Consider the following 18,136-nt stretch of genomic DNA (forward strand, 5'->3'; position numbering starts at 1 on the left):
TGCAATTTTCCAGACAAGTCTTTATTCTCCGCTATAGGTTTCTTTACACTTCAGACAAAATAGAAAACTGAAGCAATAGATCTAAAAGCAATAATTAATTTGTTCGTGTACAGAGAAAAGCATTAAATCAAATCAAATGTTGAAATATTTATGTTTGATCCAATGTATATATTAAAGATTGCTCATGCTCATGTACACCAACACCCAAAAACAATCATAGCCATTTATTAATGTCTGTGATTTGGAGAATATAATTGATAAACAATAGGGTTGTACATTTAGTTTAACTACAGACGAAAAAAGTGAGAACAAATCACATCTAAACACTTAAAACCCTGGAACAACAACAACACATCAAAAGAAGACACAGGTGAAAGACACATTTTAATATATATTTAAGTAATAAAAATTACTGTAGTGTTTGTAATGAGATACAACTGGAAAAAAATATGAATAACTGTGGCAGCGTCTCCAAGATGCCTCAAGAAACCTACTGTACCTGCAAAGCTCCACTACTGTTAAATGTTTTAGACACTTGTGTAAAAATGCTGTAAATTGAGGATGCTGTCAAAAATAATGGCACAAATGGATTTGCTTTATCAGTTAACTTCTATTAAAGGTAGGTGATTTCGGAAAGGCTAGCAATAACAAGTTAGCTCTGAAAGCAAGATCCCCCTCCCTGCGTAAACACTCTGCAAAGCCACACCACCCCAAAAACACACGACCAGAACAGTTTCTTCATGTCATTCCAGACAGACTGATGATCAGATCAGATCTCTTTGTGGAGCACTGGCTGCTGTCAGACAAAAATCTCACTGGATTATTACAATTAATGACAAAATGAATGTTTGAAAAAGTAAACTGTTAATTCCCTGACACACTACAGCAAAATATAGAAATAACTGACTTAAAACCATTTTTAGCGGCTGAAAATACTAGTGTTCTAATAATTTTGGCCACCAGTGTATATATAGGCCTCTTGCCTGACTGAACTGTTAGATCAAGTCTCCACACCAGAAAATATTAGACCCAGCCCCAGGTGCCTTAACTTATCTCTTACTCATTTGTGAAGAAAATAACCATTGAAACCCTTAAAACCAATCACAAGACTAAACAACAGTGTAAAATAATATATAATTTAGTATAAATGATTAATCAGTGCATGAATCAATGAAATGAGTAGCCTATATAAATGGATTAAATGATAATTATAAATTATTATATGATTGAATGGAATAATAAACTGATTAAATTATAAATTATTATAAAAATTATTATAAATGAATGAATGAATGAATAAAAAATGAATATAAATGATAGAGTGTAAAACAACACAGATGTACGGTTGCTCTGTTGAAGCATCACACACAGGTTGGTCTGGGCATGCTGTATAACATGGGCATGACAAACTGCTTCATAAACACATGCTGAAATAACATCTCCAAGAAGGTCATATCTACCAACTGCAAAAGCTGACATACGCAAATTATGTCCATACTTGGTAAAAAATTGTGTAAATTCAGTGTTTTCACTGTGTTCCTCTTTCTCTCTCTGCTTTCTCTCTTCTTCCTCTCGTCTGTATCTCTGAGCATCATTAAACATCTGATTACTGTAGTATCCTCCGTTCTGCTCTATCATTGAGTCAATCTTCTGCAGAAGATCATTCACCTGCTCTCTGTTATTCAGATCTCTGTTGTTGAAGACGTGATATCTGCCTCCACACTGCTGAACTAGATGTCTTAATCTACTGTTCTCCTCAATGAGTGTCTCTATGGGCTCTTCTTCCAGCAGATCTCCATGAGTGAAGAGAATGATGGAGTAATTTAACACATCTTCACCAAACATCATCTCAATCTGCTGAGGAATCTGCTGCTCATGTTCAGTGATCCTCATATTCACAGGAAACACAATGAGCAAAGCATAAGGTCCAGGACTGGATAAATAAACACTCTTCCCTATTTTTGTCACTAACTTTCCAGGCCTCATCTCTGTGTCAAAGAATCCAGGAGTATCAACTACAGACACAGATCTGCCTGAAACAGTGGCGTGTGCTTCTGAACATTCAGTTGTTATTGCATTCATTCTCAATGCAGATCTGAACACTTTCTGTCCCAGTATTGTGTTTCCACATGCACTTTTCCCTACACCAGTTTTACCCAGAAGAACAATTCTTCTGGACTTGGGACAGGCAGCAGGAGTCTGTTGAGCATCTTGTCTGTTTGCTCTGCTGTCAGGAATCCATCTGGTCAGCCTCCCTCCATCTAATGCTGCATTAAACACAAAACAGACATAAATGGGAGTTTAGACGCTTATAATTTTACACACAGGACACTCTTTTAGGAAGATCCTGAGGAAGAGTGTCTTCGTGAGATGCATAGATCAGCCAGCATCCTGTCAGTTAACAGCCCTGAGATTTAACCAACAGTGCCATCTTGTGGAAGGTTAAATTTAAGCAGCCATAAATCTAAGTATGCAGATATGTTAATTTAGTCATTAGGCACAAATAAAAGCCTGACATGGTTATATATATTCAACAGTAGGTGAAAACAGATGTATCAGCAAAAAAGTTGCAAGTAGTAAATTAATAATTAATAAATAATTTGTAATAATTTGTAATACACTTTGACATAACTGAGAAACAGTTTAGCACCACAGTTTGTAACCAAAAACTTTTAATTAGCCTATATGATCTTTTAAAACACTCACCGCTTAACCCCAAAGATCTCTGGAGAATGTTTATCAGCAGTAATCGAGCCTGGTCACTTGCTCCTCTCCTCTTGTTGTTGTTGAACACATGGTATCTCTGATCATATTTCTTAACTAGTGTCTTCAACCCTATTTTTCTATCAAGGAATTCTTGTATTGTCATGTTTTCATCCTCCAGTTCATCTCCTCTGGTGAAGAGAATCCAGGTTTTATTCAGGCGTTCTTCTCCCAGCAGCTTCTCGATCTTCTCCACAGTTTTTCTCTCTTCTTCAGTGAAACTATCAGCTTTGATGACCAACAGAAACACACAGTGACCTGATTCACATTTCTGAAAAACATTTTTAATCTGCTGAATCTCATCTTCACTCAGCTCTGGGTCACAGAATCCTGTTGTGTCATAAACACTGACTGGAAACCCATCAACAGTCCCAGATTCAGCAGTGCTATCAGGCGTGACAGAACCGGGTCTGCTCTTTGGTATGAAAGCTTCTCGTCCCAGTATTGTGTTTCCTGACATACTCTTCCCAGCACATTTCTTCCCCAGTAAAATCAAGTTTAAATATGCTTTAGGTTCCATTTTTGTTGTGTGGCCTACAGATAAATAGGAAAAAATAGTGAGACAGCAAAGACTCATTTATTTAGTAATTTACTAATTTATGTTTATATTCCCTCTAATCTTTTCTCTCACTCTTTTTGTCCTCAAAAGAATTTAATGTTTTGCCCTAACTAGCAATGACTTGTTCAAACTGGTTTTGAGAGCATCAAACCTTTATGAATCCATAAATGTTAATTTGATACTACATATTTTGTTAAAGTATGTTGTCATAATATACTTTATAGCACCTGTAAGTATTTGCAAGGACACCAACAAAATTGAAACCTAAGCTCTTAGTGCTCCACTCAAAATGATGCAGCTCTTGTACACATTAAGTGACTACAAGTGTAGTGTGATTATGATTTGATTTAAAAACAATAAAACAGAACCAAGCAAGCTTACAGAAACACATGCTGTAGTAAATTAGATGCCATGTGTGTATTTCATTAGGAATGGTGTTGTAGAACCAGGTCTTGAGTTAATTTTTTAGTTCTTTTATGCAACTCCCCGTTTGACTGACAGTTTTACATATATATCTTTTTTTTTAGTCTGAAATATTTAGCAATGAGAAAAAGAAAAAAAAAACTTCACCAAAAAAAAAAAAAAAAAAAAAAAAACACCAAAGTCTCTCCATAAAATGTTTCAGTGTCTTATTAGCTTTACCAGTAAGATGTCACTGTAAGACCATCAATAATACATTTGCAGCATATGTTTCCTGAATAATATTCTCTATCACTGTCATGACAAATTTAGTATTTCCTGTTTATTTCTGATTTATTATAGCATATTCAGTCAAAGAATAATTGAAAACAACTTTTAAAATGGATCATATTAAGCAGTGCAGTCAAACCTGAGTGTTTCTGTCTGTGTGTCAATCTGTCAAGCTCTGGAAGTCCAAATGAAAGTTTTCTGCTGGTCTTTATATACAGACACATAAACAGCCGGTGGTTAGTGAAATGACATCAGAAAGTCAAAGTGATTTTTTTTGGTAACACTTTATTTTAAGTTGTCGTTACACATGTTAGATGTACTTATTATTATAATGATAAATAAACTATGCATAATTACATGCATGTAACCCTAAGCCAAACCCTAAACCTAACCCTAGCCATATAGTAAGTACATGTAGTTCATTAATATTACTCACACATTATACCTAAATATAATCGTGCATAATTTTGCTAATAATTGTATAGAAATCTATTGTGACTTCAGCTGTATTTAGATGCATATGCACATCAATTTGTTCTTAACCTCGTCTGGTTTAAATGCACCTTCATTATTTTAAATGTGTAAGCAGATAAACACAGTGAGAACAATAATACACAATGAGTACACAATCTTTCTCTGAGCGTTTAACAAGAATAGTTTTCCATAGCTGTGGAACTGTAACCTGATCGGTACAAGAAGAAATTGTGAGATAAAAAGTGACAATTACCTCTTTTTTTTTTTTCTTTTCCTGATGATCTTTTCCCAACTCTTCTCCTGGTGGACAAAATTATTGTCATTATGTTTCAACAGGAAGGTATTTTGAGCCTCAATCTCATCTTATTTACATTTTTTTTTTCCATGATAAAGTTTCCATGATACAGCTGGCGAAGACCTGCATTCTTTGAAGACTGATGGAGGAGTTGAGGAATGAGTTGAGATCCTCTGTAATGACGTGTAGTTGCGATGTCTCTACGATGTCATTATAATCAGTAATTATGTCCCCAATGGATGCTACAAATGCCTCGTTTGTAATGGGTTTTATTGTTTTTGTCTTGTCTCGCCGGTGTTCTGACTGGGACACACGGCATCACAATATGTTAAGAGGCGTAACATTTCCATCACATGCTTGAGGTATTCGGCCAATCACAAAGCACTGGATAGCTGGCTAATCAGAGCACACCTCGCTTTTCAGAACGATGAGCTTTGTAAAAATCGATGTGTTTCAGAAGGCGTGGCATAGAGGAGCAACAATAATGTACAGTATATGGAAAATAATGTTTTTTGAAAATTAAACCGCATAAACACATTTCATTACACCAAATACACAAAATAATGTTCTTTTTAGCAGCATCATATGACCCCTTTAACAACCAACATTAATTGTTTGTATTACACTGATGCATTTTTTTTTTTTTTATTTTAATTTAAAATAATTTAGTTTAGTGTTTCGTTTCAGCAGCATAATGAGTAATAAGTCATTTATTGAAGATATTATACAAACGCCAATATCTTTCATACGAGGCCTGAAGACATTTACCTATTATGTGCTGTTTGTTTAGTGTGTGCACTGGGGATGTGTGTATATCCAGAGTGTGACTTTTATTTATTTATTTATTATTATTGAAATAATTAATTATAATTATTATTAAGTGGTCACACATCGTTGTATTTAGATGTCTTGGTTATAACACACAAACATCTGAAATCTCCATTCAGTATTTGCACAGGCTCTTGATTATTTACCAGCAGGGTCATATAGCCACCATTACAACTGAGTGGATGCTTCCTTCTTCCTTTTTAAACTGAAAGGTAAATAAAAGCATTGAGAGAGAAAGAGAGAGAGAGAGAGAGAGAGAGAGAGAGAGAGAGAGAGAGAAAGAGAGAGAGAGAGAGAGATGGGTAGTTACATGTGATCTGGCTTACATAATCAGATTTCAAAAATTGAGGACTTATAATTAGATTACATTACATTTTAAAATACTTGTAATAAGACTGCTGCTACTTTTTATTAATTACATGATTATATATTAGTCACTCAATAACAATAAATTTCTCTGATTTTATTGATTCTCCTTAATTTTTTTATTTTTTGTACAGTTTTCATTCTAAAATGCTTACCATTTATATAAGCTCCGAAAGTGGACATTCACACAAAGACCAGTCATTGGTCAGGTGGCAACACAGCATTTGACCACTGGATTCACAAAAATCATTACAGGTTTAAGAAGTGTTTACTCAACATTTCAACAATTGTATCAACTACTAATGAACATGTTAATGTTTGTTTGAATGATCACTCACTCACATATTGTTTCTCCTCTATGCCTGACCTTCTGAAACGCCTTCTATGCAAATCATAGTGACGTAAATATAGAAATCTAATCATAGTGATGTAGATATGTGGGGCGTGTTAGAACGAGCTGTTTCAGGGGGGTGTGGTTGACTCTTGATAAAGAATATCTCTTTGGATTTGAGACTTTAGTCTTTGCAACTTTACAGATCTTGTTCATGCACCAAGAGCTTGTAACACTCCAAAGAGAAAGTAAAATTTTAAATTGCATCATATGACCCCTTTAAGTAAGTGAAAATTTGATCACGTATGATTCAGATAGCACATGTACATCTGCAAGATGTCTGTTAAAGATAACTTGATCTAGAAAGCATCTGTGTACAAACATCTGACAGACATTTGTAAGATGTCAGTTTTAAATACAATCTAAACCATAAACATTATAAAGACATCTAATAAATGTCTGTTTGACATCTGATAGGAAATGTCCTATAGACGTATTGCAGATGAGCAAACACACACACAAAAAAAAATATATAGGCTATGTCTTGCAGAAGTGCAGATGTTAAATAGACGTCAATGTGATGTATGTGTGCTGTATTGTTATTCAGAAACTCAGATCTGAATTACAGATTTTGTCAGTAGGAGACGTGCCCACTGCAGTGACTTCCCTAGACACTGACATGTCTGCACAGGCTGTGTAAAACTCAGATACCTGACTGTCTGGAGCAGCTGGAAAGCAGTCATACATTTAATTTTTTTTTTTTTGTGATATGGATGCCAAAAACTAACCCAAATACACAACAGAATTTAGAAAACAAGCCCCAAAACCCACAATTTCCCTCAAAGCATGAAACCAATTATATGATGTAAATGTCTGTTTTATATTGTTATTCACTAAACATTTACAAATCTTTTGTTTCAAATCAGTGGTTCAAGAGCTTGCAATCAAACTCGGCAGGTCACTTGACTTTAGGAAATGAGGCTTCACTGCATCATGTGATTCGAAAACATTTTAAAATTCGAAAAATATGGCATTGAGCTGGAGAACCCATGAATGTCTAATGTTTTGACATGTCTTGGTTCAGTTTTATAAAGGTAGGTTCATTTTTAATTAATTTAAATATGAATGGGTGTATAAAACAAAAATGAGAGTGAGATGTACTGTCAAGCCCTGCACAGAAAACAAGGACAATTTTACAGAAACGTCATATTTAATGCCATTTAATGATTTGCAAATTCATAGACTAAGCTTGCTGGTGGGTTTTAGTGGCATTTACAAACTTTTGACCAGCAGGCGTCACCAGTGCTTCAAAATAGTGAATCAAATACTAAGCAATTTGTTCAGTTGCTTTAAAGCTGTGAAAAGCTTATTTTTCCCCACTAGTAGAGACAACAGGAAGAGATGTTGCTTAGCTGGAGGGCTGGCAATGATGAGATCATGGTTTGAAGCGTGCAATAACTAATGCTCAAGACATCTTAGCTTAAAAACAAAAACACATGATGTCACGAATAAATAAGTATAAACATGAAGAAAATAGTAGATAGAAATGATAAAAACTGATCAGATATGGCCATGCTACATGCTTATTAACTTTTAAATAAACAGTTCAGTTTGTCCTGATGGATGTTTTTATTTTCCATTTTTGGACATTATTTCATAAACCGGCTCTTTCTGTTCTTCAGCTGTTTTTCTTCTTTCTTCTGCCGGTGTTTTCAGTCTTACAGCTGGACTTTTTGAACATCTGAAGGCGTTTAAAGCTCCTGCTGCATTTGTCCCGCTGTTTGTCCGTCTGTGTCAGGAACTCTAGAGAGAGATGGAGAGTGTTAAAACAGTAAAACTACAGGACAGTGAGAGAGAAAGTTACTCACCCATCCTCTGGATCACAGCGTTCAGCGTCGTGTCCTCCTCCTTCTCCCTGATGAAGAACAATAACACATCCATCAGGAATAACACACAATTATCATGTGACCTCACACTGCTGATCACGTGACCTCTGACCTCTGCCTGTCCTCATCCAGGCTGCTGATGATGTCATTCCTCTGCTGGATGATTGACAGCAGGCTCGACATCAGCTGATGCTCCTGATGTCTGTCGTCGGAGCTCCAGTCCTGCTCTGAGAATCACACACACATTCACAATCAGCTACAAACTACTGACATGCAGTACTCAGATCAGTTCATACACTGCAAACCCACTCTGATGTTCTTCTGAGATCAAAGCAGAATTCACACTGATCAGTATTAAATCACATCAACACAAACATATTCACATGTATAAACATGATTTACTGCGTTTCTGCTCACCTGGTTTGTTAAAGAGGCGTCTGATCTCAAACTCCACATCAGCCTGTTGATCCTCCAGACGCTGCTGCTTCACCCTGAAAACACACACACACACACGTTACACACACATTATTCTGCTCAACATGTGGTGTATCTGTGAAGTGTGTTGTGTGTACTCACATGTACACCAGCTCTGTGTCTCTGCGCACTAACATGTTCTTCATATGAATCAGAAGGAACCAGTCAACTAGAAGACTCTCTGAAACACACACACACACACACACACACACACACACACACACACACACACACACACACACACACACACACACACACACACACACACACAGTTAGCTTGTCTGTTTACTGTGTCTCTTAGCAGCTACTATAGTAATTTACAGTAGACTAAATACTATAGTGTTTTTGAATTTGATCCATATTACAGTAAATTGTATTATGCTGAATATATTGTAGTATTCACAACACTCTGTTTTATGTCTTTCTAAATTAAAAATGTAATGGGTTACTTTACTAGTTACTTGAAAACCCACAACACTGAGCATCAGCGTATCTGTTGTTGTGTTTCTCACCATTGGTGCATCTCCTCATCTCAGTCTCCAGCTGCACTCCTCTCCTCTCCAGCTCCAGCAGACGCTCCTCCAGCTTCTTCTGCTCCTCACACACCTGCTTCTCTGACACACGTGTGTCGGTGATCACCTGAACACACAATCCATCAGTCATCAACAGAGACTCAAACATCTGATGCTGAAAGAGAGAAGCAGATCCAATCCCAAACCTCAGAAGCAGATGGAAATGTTGTGTTCGTGATCCTGTGCTTTATTAATATGTGTTAATATCAAAATCATTTGTGACCCTGGACCACAAAACCAGTCAGAAGGGTTGAGTTTTTGAAACTGAGATTTACACATCATCTGAAAGCTGAATAAATAAGCTTTCCATAGATTTATGGCTTATTAGGACTATTTGAAAATCTGGAATCTGAGGGTGCAGAAAATCAAAATATTGAGAAAATCAGCTTTAAAGTTGTCCAAATGAAGTTCTTAGCACTGCATATTACTAATCAAAAATGAAGTTTTAATATATTTACAGTAAGAAATTTATAAAATATCTTCATGGAACATGATCTTTACTTAATATCCTAATGATTTTTGGCCTAAAAGAAAAATGTATAATTTTGACCCATACAATGTATTGTTGGCTATTGATATACCCATGCTACTTATGACTGGTTTTGTGCTTTAGGATCACATTTAAGGTCTGGACAAATTTCAAACTGAATTATACTGCAACAGTTGCTGCAAATGGTTCATCACAAAGCTCTTTTCATATCTAACACTGAAAGCACAACATTTTTATGAATGTTTTTAAATATGATTACACAGAGAAATGCTAACTAAAATCTAATAGAAATGATGAATTAATATAATTATGAAATATAAGTATTTCTTTTTTCTCTAAGATTATCTCGTACTGTAAGTGAAGCTCTCTTATCATTAATATGAAGAATTGTTTACTCCAGCAGCACAACAAAGACAGTTTGTGTCTCACCTTCCTCTTGATCAGCGGGAAACCATGAACAAGAGCTGCAGCCTGGTGCATGCTGGGAACTGAAGATGAGGTTTGGGGTTTGTGTGCAACTGAGGTTTCGCAGCTGAAAGAGTTTTTCTTGACAGAAAAACAGAGAGACAGTCTGATGTTAACACACACACACACACACACACAATATTCTTTGAGACTGCAAAGAGAAAAACAACCCACAACCACATACTGTGACTCTTCAGTCTAGAGCGTCAGATGTTTGTCTGGTTCTCTGACTGAATGACGCTCACGCACATCCACTAGATAAAACTGATAACAGCTTCAACCACAGGTTGCACATTGGAGAGAAATCACATGACTCTCTGAAAGGGAAATTAAAGCTGCATCGTGTTCTCTATTTCAGTTCATTAAAGTGAAGGTCCTGCTTCCTGGTCTGAATTTGTGACTCATATCTAATCTGCTCTCTGAATGTTAGACTCAGATCTGATCTCATCATGACTCTGTGATGAATTACATTTAAGGTTCTTGGTCTTCCTTGATAAAACTGACAAAATTTGTGCCACATTCACTATTGTTTAGAGCTGACTTGTCACACAATTTCTGAAAGCTGACACTCGAAAAGCAGAAGCACACACCAAATCTGCAAAACCATATGCTAATTCTGGGCCTTTGACTCAGTTTTTAATTTCATAAAAAACTTTTTGCAAAATACAGCACACAACTCTCTAAGTAACACACAAAAATCTAACAGGAAATAATACTATGGCAAAGGTGTTTTCAGATGTTTGCTTTTGAGATGTGTTTGTGATATCTTGAATGCAGTGCTTCATTTTGCAAGAGATGTAAGGCATTTTCATTTTGTGTGTGGAATTCTTGGATTTGTGTGTAAAGTTTTGAAAAGAAGAGGCGAAGCTTTGAAAATGTGTAAGCAGTTGAAAAAAAACTGTAGAGGAGCAAAGACTGTGAATCAGTGTGTTTCTGAGGTAAACCTGATACTGACGGCCTCTGAAACCTGCTAACACCAGCAACTCTGTTCCCAGCCTACAGATCACATGACTCATCTAAACTAGAGGAGGCTAAATATAGAGGAGTCCAAACTTAAACTAGAAGAGTCCAAACCAGTGTTGGGTCAATAAACCTGCTGGTCTGTGTCAGTTCTTCAGAAACTACCTTCATTCAGTACCTCTTCATCCTTGGACTCGTCCTCCAGGAAGGGGTTAAAGGTCACGTGCCGGTGGCGGGAATGAGAGGATGGAGCCGAAGGAAGATGAGACCAAGGACCCGGATCAACCAGCTTCATCCAGGGATGTTCCTTACGGAGAGCGCTCTGAGACAACACTGAGACCAGAACCAGAAAAACACACGAGACACAATAAAACATGCATTTCTACTGATACAAATTTCAGATTTCATGACTGAATTTAAAACATCAAGGTAAACCATCCCTGTAATAGTTACCTATTTAAAATTAAATGTACTGTATAAAACCATTATATTTAACAGTTACAGAAATGACAAATGAACAAATCTAAGAAAAATGTATTTGTTGTGTGAGCACTTATTTGAAAAAGACACTGAAAACAAGGTAAAGCACACGATATAGAGCCATATAAAAAAAAATAAAATAAAATAAAAGCTATCATCACTGTAACAATTATATATTTAAATTAAATTAAAGAAGGTTGTTTTAGCAACTATGAAGTGATATCAACCTAAAAATGGCTTTGTACAGATTTTGTTTTATATAGTTTTAAACTATTCAGTATTATGTATTTCATGTTTTTAGGCCTATTCACATGAACACTCGCGAAAAAACGATAAAACGATTAAAAAAAATACTAATCTTTAGTAAATGTGATGACAATACTATTGACAAGTCAATAAGTATAACATTATTAATTATTCATTGCCCAGTGCATGCTGGGAAGAGAGTAAATGGGACTGAACAGAAAAGCTTTTGCCTGTTTGAATTTAAATAAATGCATTAATCATTAATTATCACCGAACAGCTACTGGAAACACATAAGTTGAATGTAGAGCTGAAACAAGTAAGTGTGTAACATGTATGTGTAACACGTGTAACAGAGATGAATATTCTAACCGTTGTCAGGGCGGTGATCTGGTGATCTGGGGGTGGGGCAAGGAGGTTCCTGAGGCTCCGCCCTCTTTCTGGGAGCAGGTTTGGGAGGTACTTGTATGTCATTCTTTAATGAGGTGGATAGACGTCCATCATTAATTTTGTCGTCATCTGTCTCACTCCTGTCTCCGTCTGTCTCACTCTTGTCTCCATCCGTCTCACTCTTGTCTCCATCCGTCTCACTCCTGTCTCTTTCTGTCTCACTCCTGTCTCCGTCCATCTCACTCTTGTCTCCATCAGTCTCACTCCTGTCTCTTTCCGTCTCACTCTTGTCTCCATCAGTCTCACTCCTGTCTCTTTCCGTCTCACTCCTGTCTCTGTCTGTCTCACTGGTGTCATTCTGTGAGTATTGATCAGTGGGCCGGTCGTGATCAGAAGCAGGTTTGCAGGGATAACTGCACTGCAGTGAACCCGTCTCACTGTCCACTGTGAAAGAGATCGGCAGCAGAGAGCGACGACAGCGACTGCATCTGAAACACACGGGCAGACGATCTGGACAGTGAGTGTGTGAGAGAGATATATGATTATGTACAGGTTTAGCTATACCTGTAAGGGTCAAATGTCCTCACTTATATACTGAAATATCACAACAAATGACAAGGGACATCTGACATCGGTCCTCACTAGTTAAAGGTTTCTGTGATGGAGACCGATGGAGTTTTGGTTCCTTGCCCCTGTCGCCTCTGGCTTGCTTAGTTGGGGACACTTCAATTATAGCAATATCGTTGACTTGATTGCAAATTATTGCACAGATACTATTTAAATTGAACTGAGCTGCATGATGACATCACTGAATTCAATGATGAACTGCCTTTAACTGTCATTTTGCATTATTGACACACTGTTTTCCTAATTATTGTTGTTCAGTTGCTTTGACGCAATCTTTTTTGTTGAAAGCGCTATATAAATAAAGATGACTTGACTTGACTTAATGGTTATCTTTAGGGGTTGGGTTAGGCCATAAAAATATAACTAATCTAACATAAAAACAATTAAAGTCAGGGAAGTCTGTGTGTCTAAATTTTTCACTAATACAGTGAAACATACGTGTGTGTATTTAGAGAGAGTGTGTGTGTGTTCAGTGTTTGTTTGTGTGTGTTTTACCTGAAGCAGGAGCGGTGATACAGTTGTCCCTTCACCAAAACCCTCTGAATGAGATGAACACGTGTGTGACAGACACTACAGACACTTTTATCTGACGATCTGACCACATCTGATGAGAACTGAGAGAATGAGAGCAGAATGATGAGTTATCAGACAGACAGATGGGTGAAGAGTTGGACAGACAAAAGGACAGGCAGCCAAACAGAAAAAAGGTAGATAGATAGATACCAGAGTGTGTGTCTGTTCTTGTGTTTTGGTGCTGCTGGATTCATTGTTCACAGGAATCTTCTGACTGACTGATGATGAAACACAGAGATTATCAATCAATAAAATGACACATTTCAGTTCTAATGAATCATGATGCACATGCGAGATCTTTAACGGTCAATTGTCTCATGATCAGTACCGTGAGAGTTTCCTCTGAAGACACAGTAGAGCTGAGAGACATATGTGAGGATGGACAGTAGATCCGGCTCCTCCACAGACACCAGCTCATCCGGATCTAAAAGAGCAGGAATTCCCAGCTCACGCTCCGCAACGTCAAACGCCTGATGAAGAGGAATAGAGATGGATAAATCACTCTACATGTTCATCACAGGTACAGTAATCACAGGGAGCCTCTCTGGAGCAAGAATCTGAGATCTGAGATGGTTTATTACAATTTATAAGGATAAATGAAGCTCTTTGAGTGTTTTCTTTTTTCTGAAGAGACTCCTCCATCTCACATGCAATGTTTCAATCTTCTTAACAACAGGAACTAAAAACTCACCAGACGCATGTTGTCGTAGATGTTGTGTTTGGACAGCGAGTGAAAATCTCTGCAGAGAGAAACAAACAGAGAGCTGAAGATACATTTGACTAAGAGCAAGAGTTTTCAAACAGGGCTATAGAGGAATCAATCAATCAATTAATCAATCAACGTATATTTAGTACTATGAAATGCTTAAATGTGCAACTATTATAATATTTAATATATTTTTATGATTAAATTACACTCATTCATAAAATTTGATACAATTTCATATCATTTCGTCATTGCTTCATTCTGCATATCATAAACCGCAGGAATTCAAAATATTTTATTAAGCTGACGGCATTAGTTTTTAACATTTAACATAAGAGGAAAAACAAATCTGTGTATAGATTTGCAACTGTTTTAACAAGTGGCTTAAGTCGGCTAAAACAACTGTTTCACCACTGTGACCAGCTGGCATTCCTAAAAAAAGGTGATACCATGGTACAAGAAACATCCCATACTGAAAAATTACCATAGAATACCATGGTAAAGGTATTGTTATCATGTGCATAACTCGTGATAATATTATAATGATACAGTGATGCATTGATAATTTATGCAAGTTTCTCTCTTTAACTAGTTTTGTCCCACAGGCTATCTTTTTAAAGATGATCCTGTAATTTTTCAAAACTCAGTGCTGATTCTTACAGTAGATCGGGTCTGTGTTTGTGGATGATCGCACAGAAAGCCAGTCCGTCTGTGAATGAGGAGCTCATGTCTGTGATGAGAACATCAGAGTAACCTTCACAAACATCTCCACACCAGTCCTGAATAGCTTTCAGTGAACACATGACCGAGAAATAAAAGCACACTTATTTAGGGTACTTCATTCACTCCGGTCGAAGCATCAGTGACGCGAGGAAGCGCTCTTCAGACCGGAACACAATATAACGAAACACCGATCAGGATGAACCAAACATGTCACTGTTCATCGGTTTCTGGTTGGTTTCCCAGTTCCGTTGCTTTCACACAGCCAGAAATCAACCGGTTAGGGATCCGCATCTGTTTTCAGTGTCGGTCCGTCAGTCTTGCTCCGGTTAAACGGTGAACATTAGATTAGATCAAACCGACTGATGATGGCGATCACGAGTCCGTCCGGAGCGGTCACGGTAAACATCAGCGGCAAACAAACACTGATCCAAAAACTATAAATCCAGCAGATGAGTTCATATTCTCATGAAACACGTGACCCGAACACGTCTGAAAACAAAGTCATTTAAACACAAACACGCTGCTTCTGAGAGTCTGAAGTCTGAAAAGGTGAATTTCCTTTGAGGCTGTGGATGAGTGAACAACTACAAGAGAGCAGCTTTGAGCATGTGCAAAACACACACACATGCACACACACACACGCACGCACACACGCAGGCAGTGTTTCAAGGATTCAGCAAATTAATTTAGACATATTTAAACTGTCAGATAACTAAACAAATATATTTAAAAGTTTAGGATAAGGTGGATGTTTTAAAACAGTTTTGAACGATTTACAACACTGTTTATAACCGTATGAATGTTAACAAGTTAAAAGACAATAAGACAATAACCAATAAGCAATCCTTTGTAAGCCAGCTCGGAGTCACAGCGCCTCCTACCGGAGAGTAACAGCGTCACATGTCTCAAAAGTGAAAGTAAAACTTGTGACATTTTGCTTAAGCTGAATTCTAACGGAAGACATTTCACCCCGAGTGTCTTTATGTGCTTCTCAGTACCGCCACAAAGTTGACAAGCTCGAAAATAAAGTTGTTGTTATACTTAATACACTGCAAATCATCTTAAACAAATGTTTTCTGAATGTTGCATAAACTAGTCATCTCATTTTTTTGTATTTTTTTTTTTTTATATGAAACACTGGCCACATTCTTAAAGTCAGCATAAAGAGAGACCAAATACTGAAAGAAAAATGACTTGGCTAAGTGCAACTTGTTCAGATTTGCTCTTAAGAAAGTCTTAACAAAAACCACATGGCTTTCCCTTGGTGTCAAGCTGCCAGTTGAAATTCTGCTTATTATATATATATATATATATATATATATCAACACGATTTGATTGTATTTGTTTTTTCAAACTCTGAAACTGCTTAACACACCCATTTTCTGAGATGGAGTATTTAAACAGATTCATTCAAACACTTTAAGCATTTTGGAGGTATTTAATACCTGTCAGATACAGAATAACACACACACACACACACACACACACACACACACACACACACACAAATAAACATGTCAGAAAAACTAGAAATGATAAATAAAACATCTGTGTTTCAGTTGGTGTCAGATGTGGAGGAGGAAGAGATTTCACAAGCATGTCAGACATTGGCAAAAACAAACAAACAACACACACACAAAAAAACAATGAACAACAACATTGTGGGAAAAAATAAAATAAAGAAAAATGACAGAAAACATGAAAGATCAAAATCCTCATTTATATAAATATATATATATATATATATATATACAGTACAGTATATATATATATATATATATATATATATATATATATATATATATATATATATATATATATATATCAATATCTCTTACACAGCGATAATGCCTAAGTTGTTCAATATTATATTACGGTCAATAAAAAGTCTAGTGATCGAGGAAGTAACATTATGTCTATGAATAACTGATTTATGTTCACTTACTCTGATTCTCAATGACTGTTCTTGTCATTAAATGAAAATGTTTGTTTTTGTTTCCTTTGATAACTATTCAATAACTGAATTCTCTTTGATTTCTTCACTTTGTCAAACCCTGACTGAATCCAAGTTTGTGGGTATCCTCTTGAAATAAAACGATGGCTAATTTAAACTAATTTTAACAGGTAGCTAACACAACCAAACAAATCACAACACTGAACAAAGAGCTGAGGAAACACAGGGCATAAACAAGTAAATGTGTGAGGGAAACAGAACCAAAGCCAAACACCAAGAACACAATCTAATCCTGACAGCAGCAATAACAATGCAGTCGGATTCATTTCATGGTAAGCAGGCAACCAAACTCTACAAAAATTCAAGAAAACTGCAACCCAGCAGAAAGCAGATCAATATAGTAAATATTTTATATGAAGGCTTACATCAAGAACAGACTTATGAATTATTTGCCAACAACAAAATATGCACATTTTGCACAGATGTCTGAACATGTCTAGAAGGCTTAAATATTTACTATTAACACAGAATGACAAATTTTCTATTAAATGAGAAATACAACATTTGCTAAGTCATAAGAAACATGAGAAAACACAGACTTGAACTACTGAGAAAACAAGAGACTAAACATTAGAACAATCTACCACTGAATACAGGAACATATTCCTGTACTCAAAAGAAAGAAATTTAGACAAAGATACTCAATTTATTAAACTTTTAAGGTTAGATAGATAGATAGATAGATAGATAGATAGATAGATAGATAGATAGAACTACAGATAGATAGATAGATAGATAGATAGATAGATAGATAGATAGATAGATGAATGTTCTTTATAACAGGATACAACTGAAACAACATTTGTAAAATAAAAGTAGTGAATACTGTAAATAGAAATGGATTAATGTACATACTGTATGAGGTTCTGCTTTGTGTGGATACAAATGCCTTTATATAACAAATATCAAAATCACAGTTTGAAATGTACTTGATCTACATCTGTATTTAATATTCTACCTGACTGCTGCTGATTCAGTGTTGTCACATGGATGTAGATGATTATTTCCAGCTGTTCTGCTGGATGACAGTGTTTTATTCTGATCTTGAGCTCTGTTCTTAAGTCGGAACAGAGCAGTGAGGATGATGTTGATGAAGACGATGAATATGAAGTTGAAGATGATGGTGATCCCAGCAAGCACCATCTTAAACAGTGACGTGTTTCTCTCAGGATGGCTTTATCAGCTGTTGACAAAGTTGGAAGCAGCTTTGTTACTCTGCATCATTT

The 18,136-nt window shown here is 36.4% G+C and overlaps 2 protein-coding genes across 3 annotated transcripts; both read right to left on the reverse strand.

Annotated features, from left to right (window-relative positions):
- Nucleotides 1-327: 327 nt before the first annotated feature.
- On the reverse strand, nt 328-5,089 carry LOC109055763 (GTPase IMAP family member 8-like). The gene is made up of 5 exons (XM_042721104.1): nt 4,740-5,089; nt 4,152-4,218; nt 2,707-3,297; nt 1,344-2,267; nt 328-335 (listed from the first exon to the last, which is right to left on the reverse strand). The coding sequence occupies exons 3-5, from the start codon at nt 3,281-3,283 to the stop codon at nt 328-330; spliced, it is 1,509 nt and encodes a 502-aa protein (XP_042577038.1). The 5' UTR covers nt 3,284-3,297; nt 4,152-4,218; nt 4,740-5,089.
- Nucleotides 5,090-7,683: 2,594 nt separating this feature from the next.
- Nucleotides 7,684-15,519, reverse strand: micall1b.2 (MICAL like 1b, duplicate 2). Of its 2 annotated transcripts, XM_019077977.2 has the most exons (14): nt 14,834-15,517; nt 14,159-14,207; nt 13,796-13,937; nt 13,618-13,685; nt 13,390-13,508; nt 12,250-12,755; nt 11,332-11,486; nt 10,158-10,274; nt 9,179-9,305; nt 8,769-8,847; nt 8,610-8,683; nt 8,305-8,419; nt 8,175-8,221; nt 7,684-8,109 (listed from the first exon to the last, which is right to left on the reverse strand). In XM_019077977.2, the coding sequence occupies exons 1-14, from the start codon at nt 14,974-14,976 to the stop codon at nt 7,985-7,987; spliced, it is 1,866 nt and encodes a 621-aa protein (XP_018933522.2). In that variant the 5' UTR covers nt 14,977-15,517; the 3' UTR covers nt 7,684-7,984. The 2 variants fall into 2 exon arrangements, with proteins under 2 accessions (XP_018933522.2, XP_042575347.1); XM_042719413.1 differs by lacking the exon at nt 10,158-10,274 and having other exon boundaries at nt 14,834-15,519.
- Nucleotides 15,520-18,136: the final 2,617 nt, after the last annotated feature.

Source organism: Cyprinus carpio, chromosome B3 (assembly GCF_018340385.1).
Source record: "Cyprinus carpio isolate SPL01 chromosome B3, ASM1834038v1, whole genome shotgun sequence".
In the NCBI taxonomy this organism is placed as follows: Eukaryota; Metazoa; Chordata; class Actinopteri; order Cypriniformes; family Cyprinidae; genus Cyprinus; species Cyprinus carpio.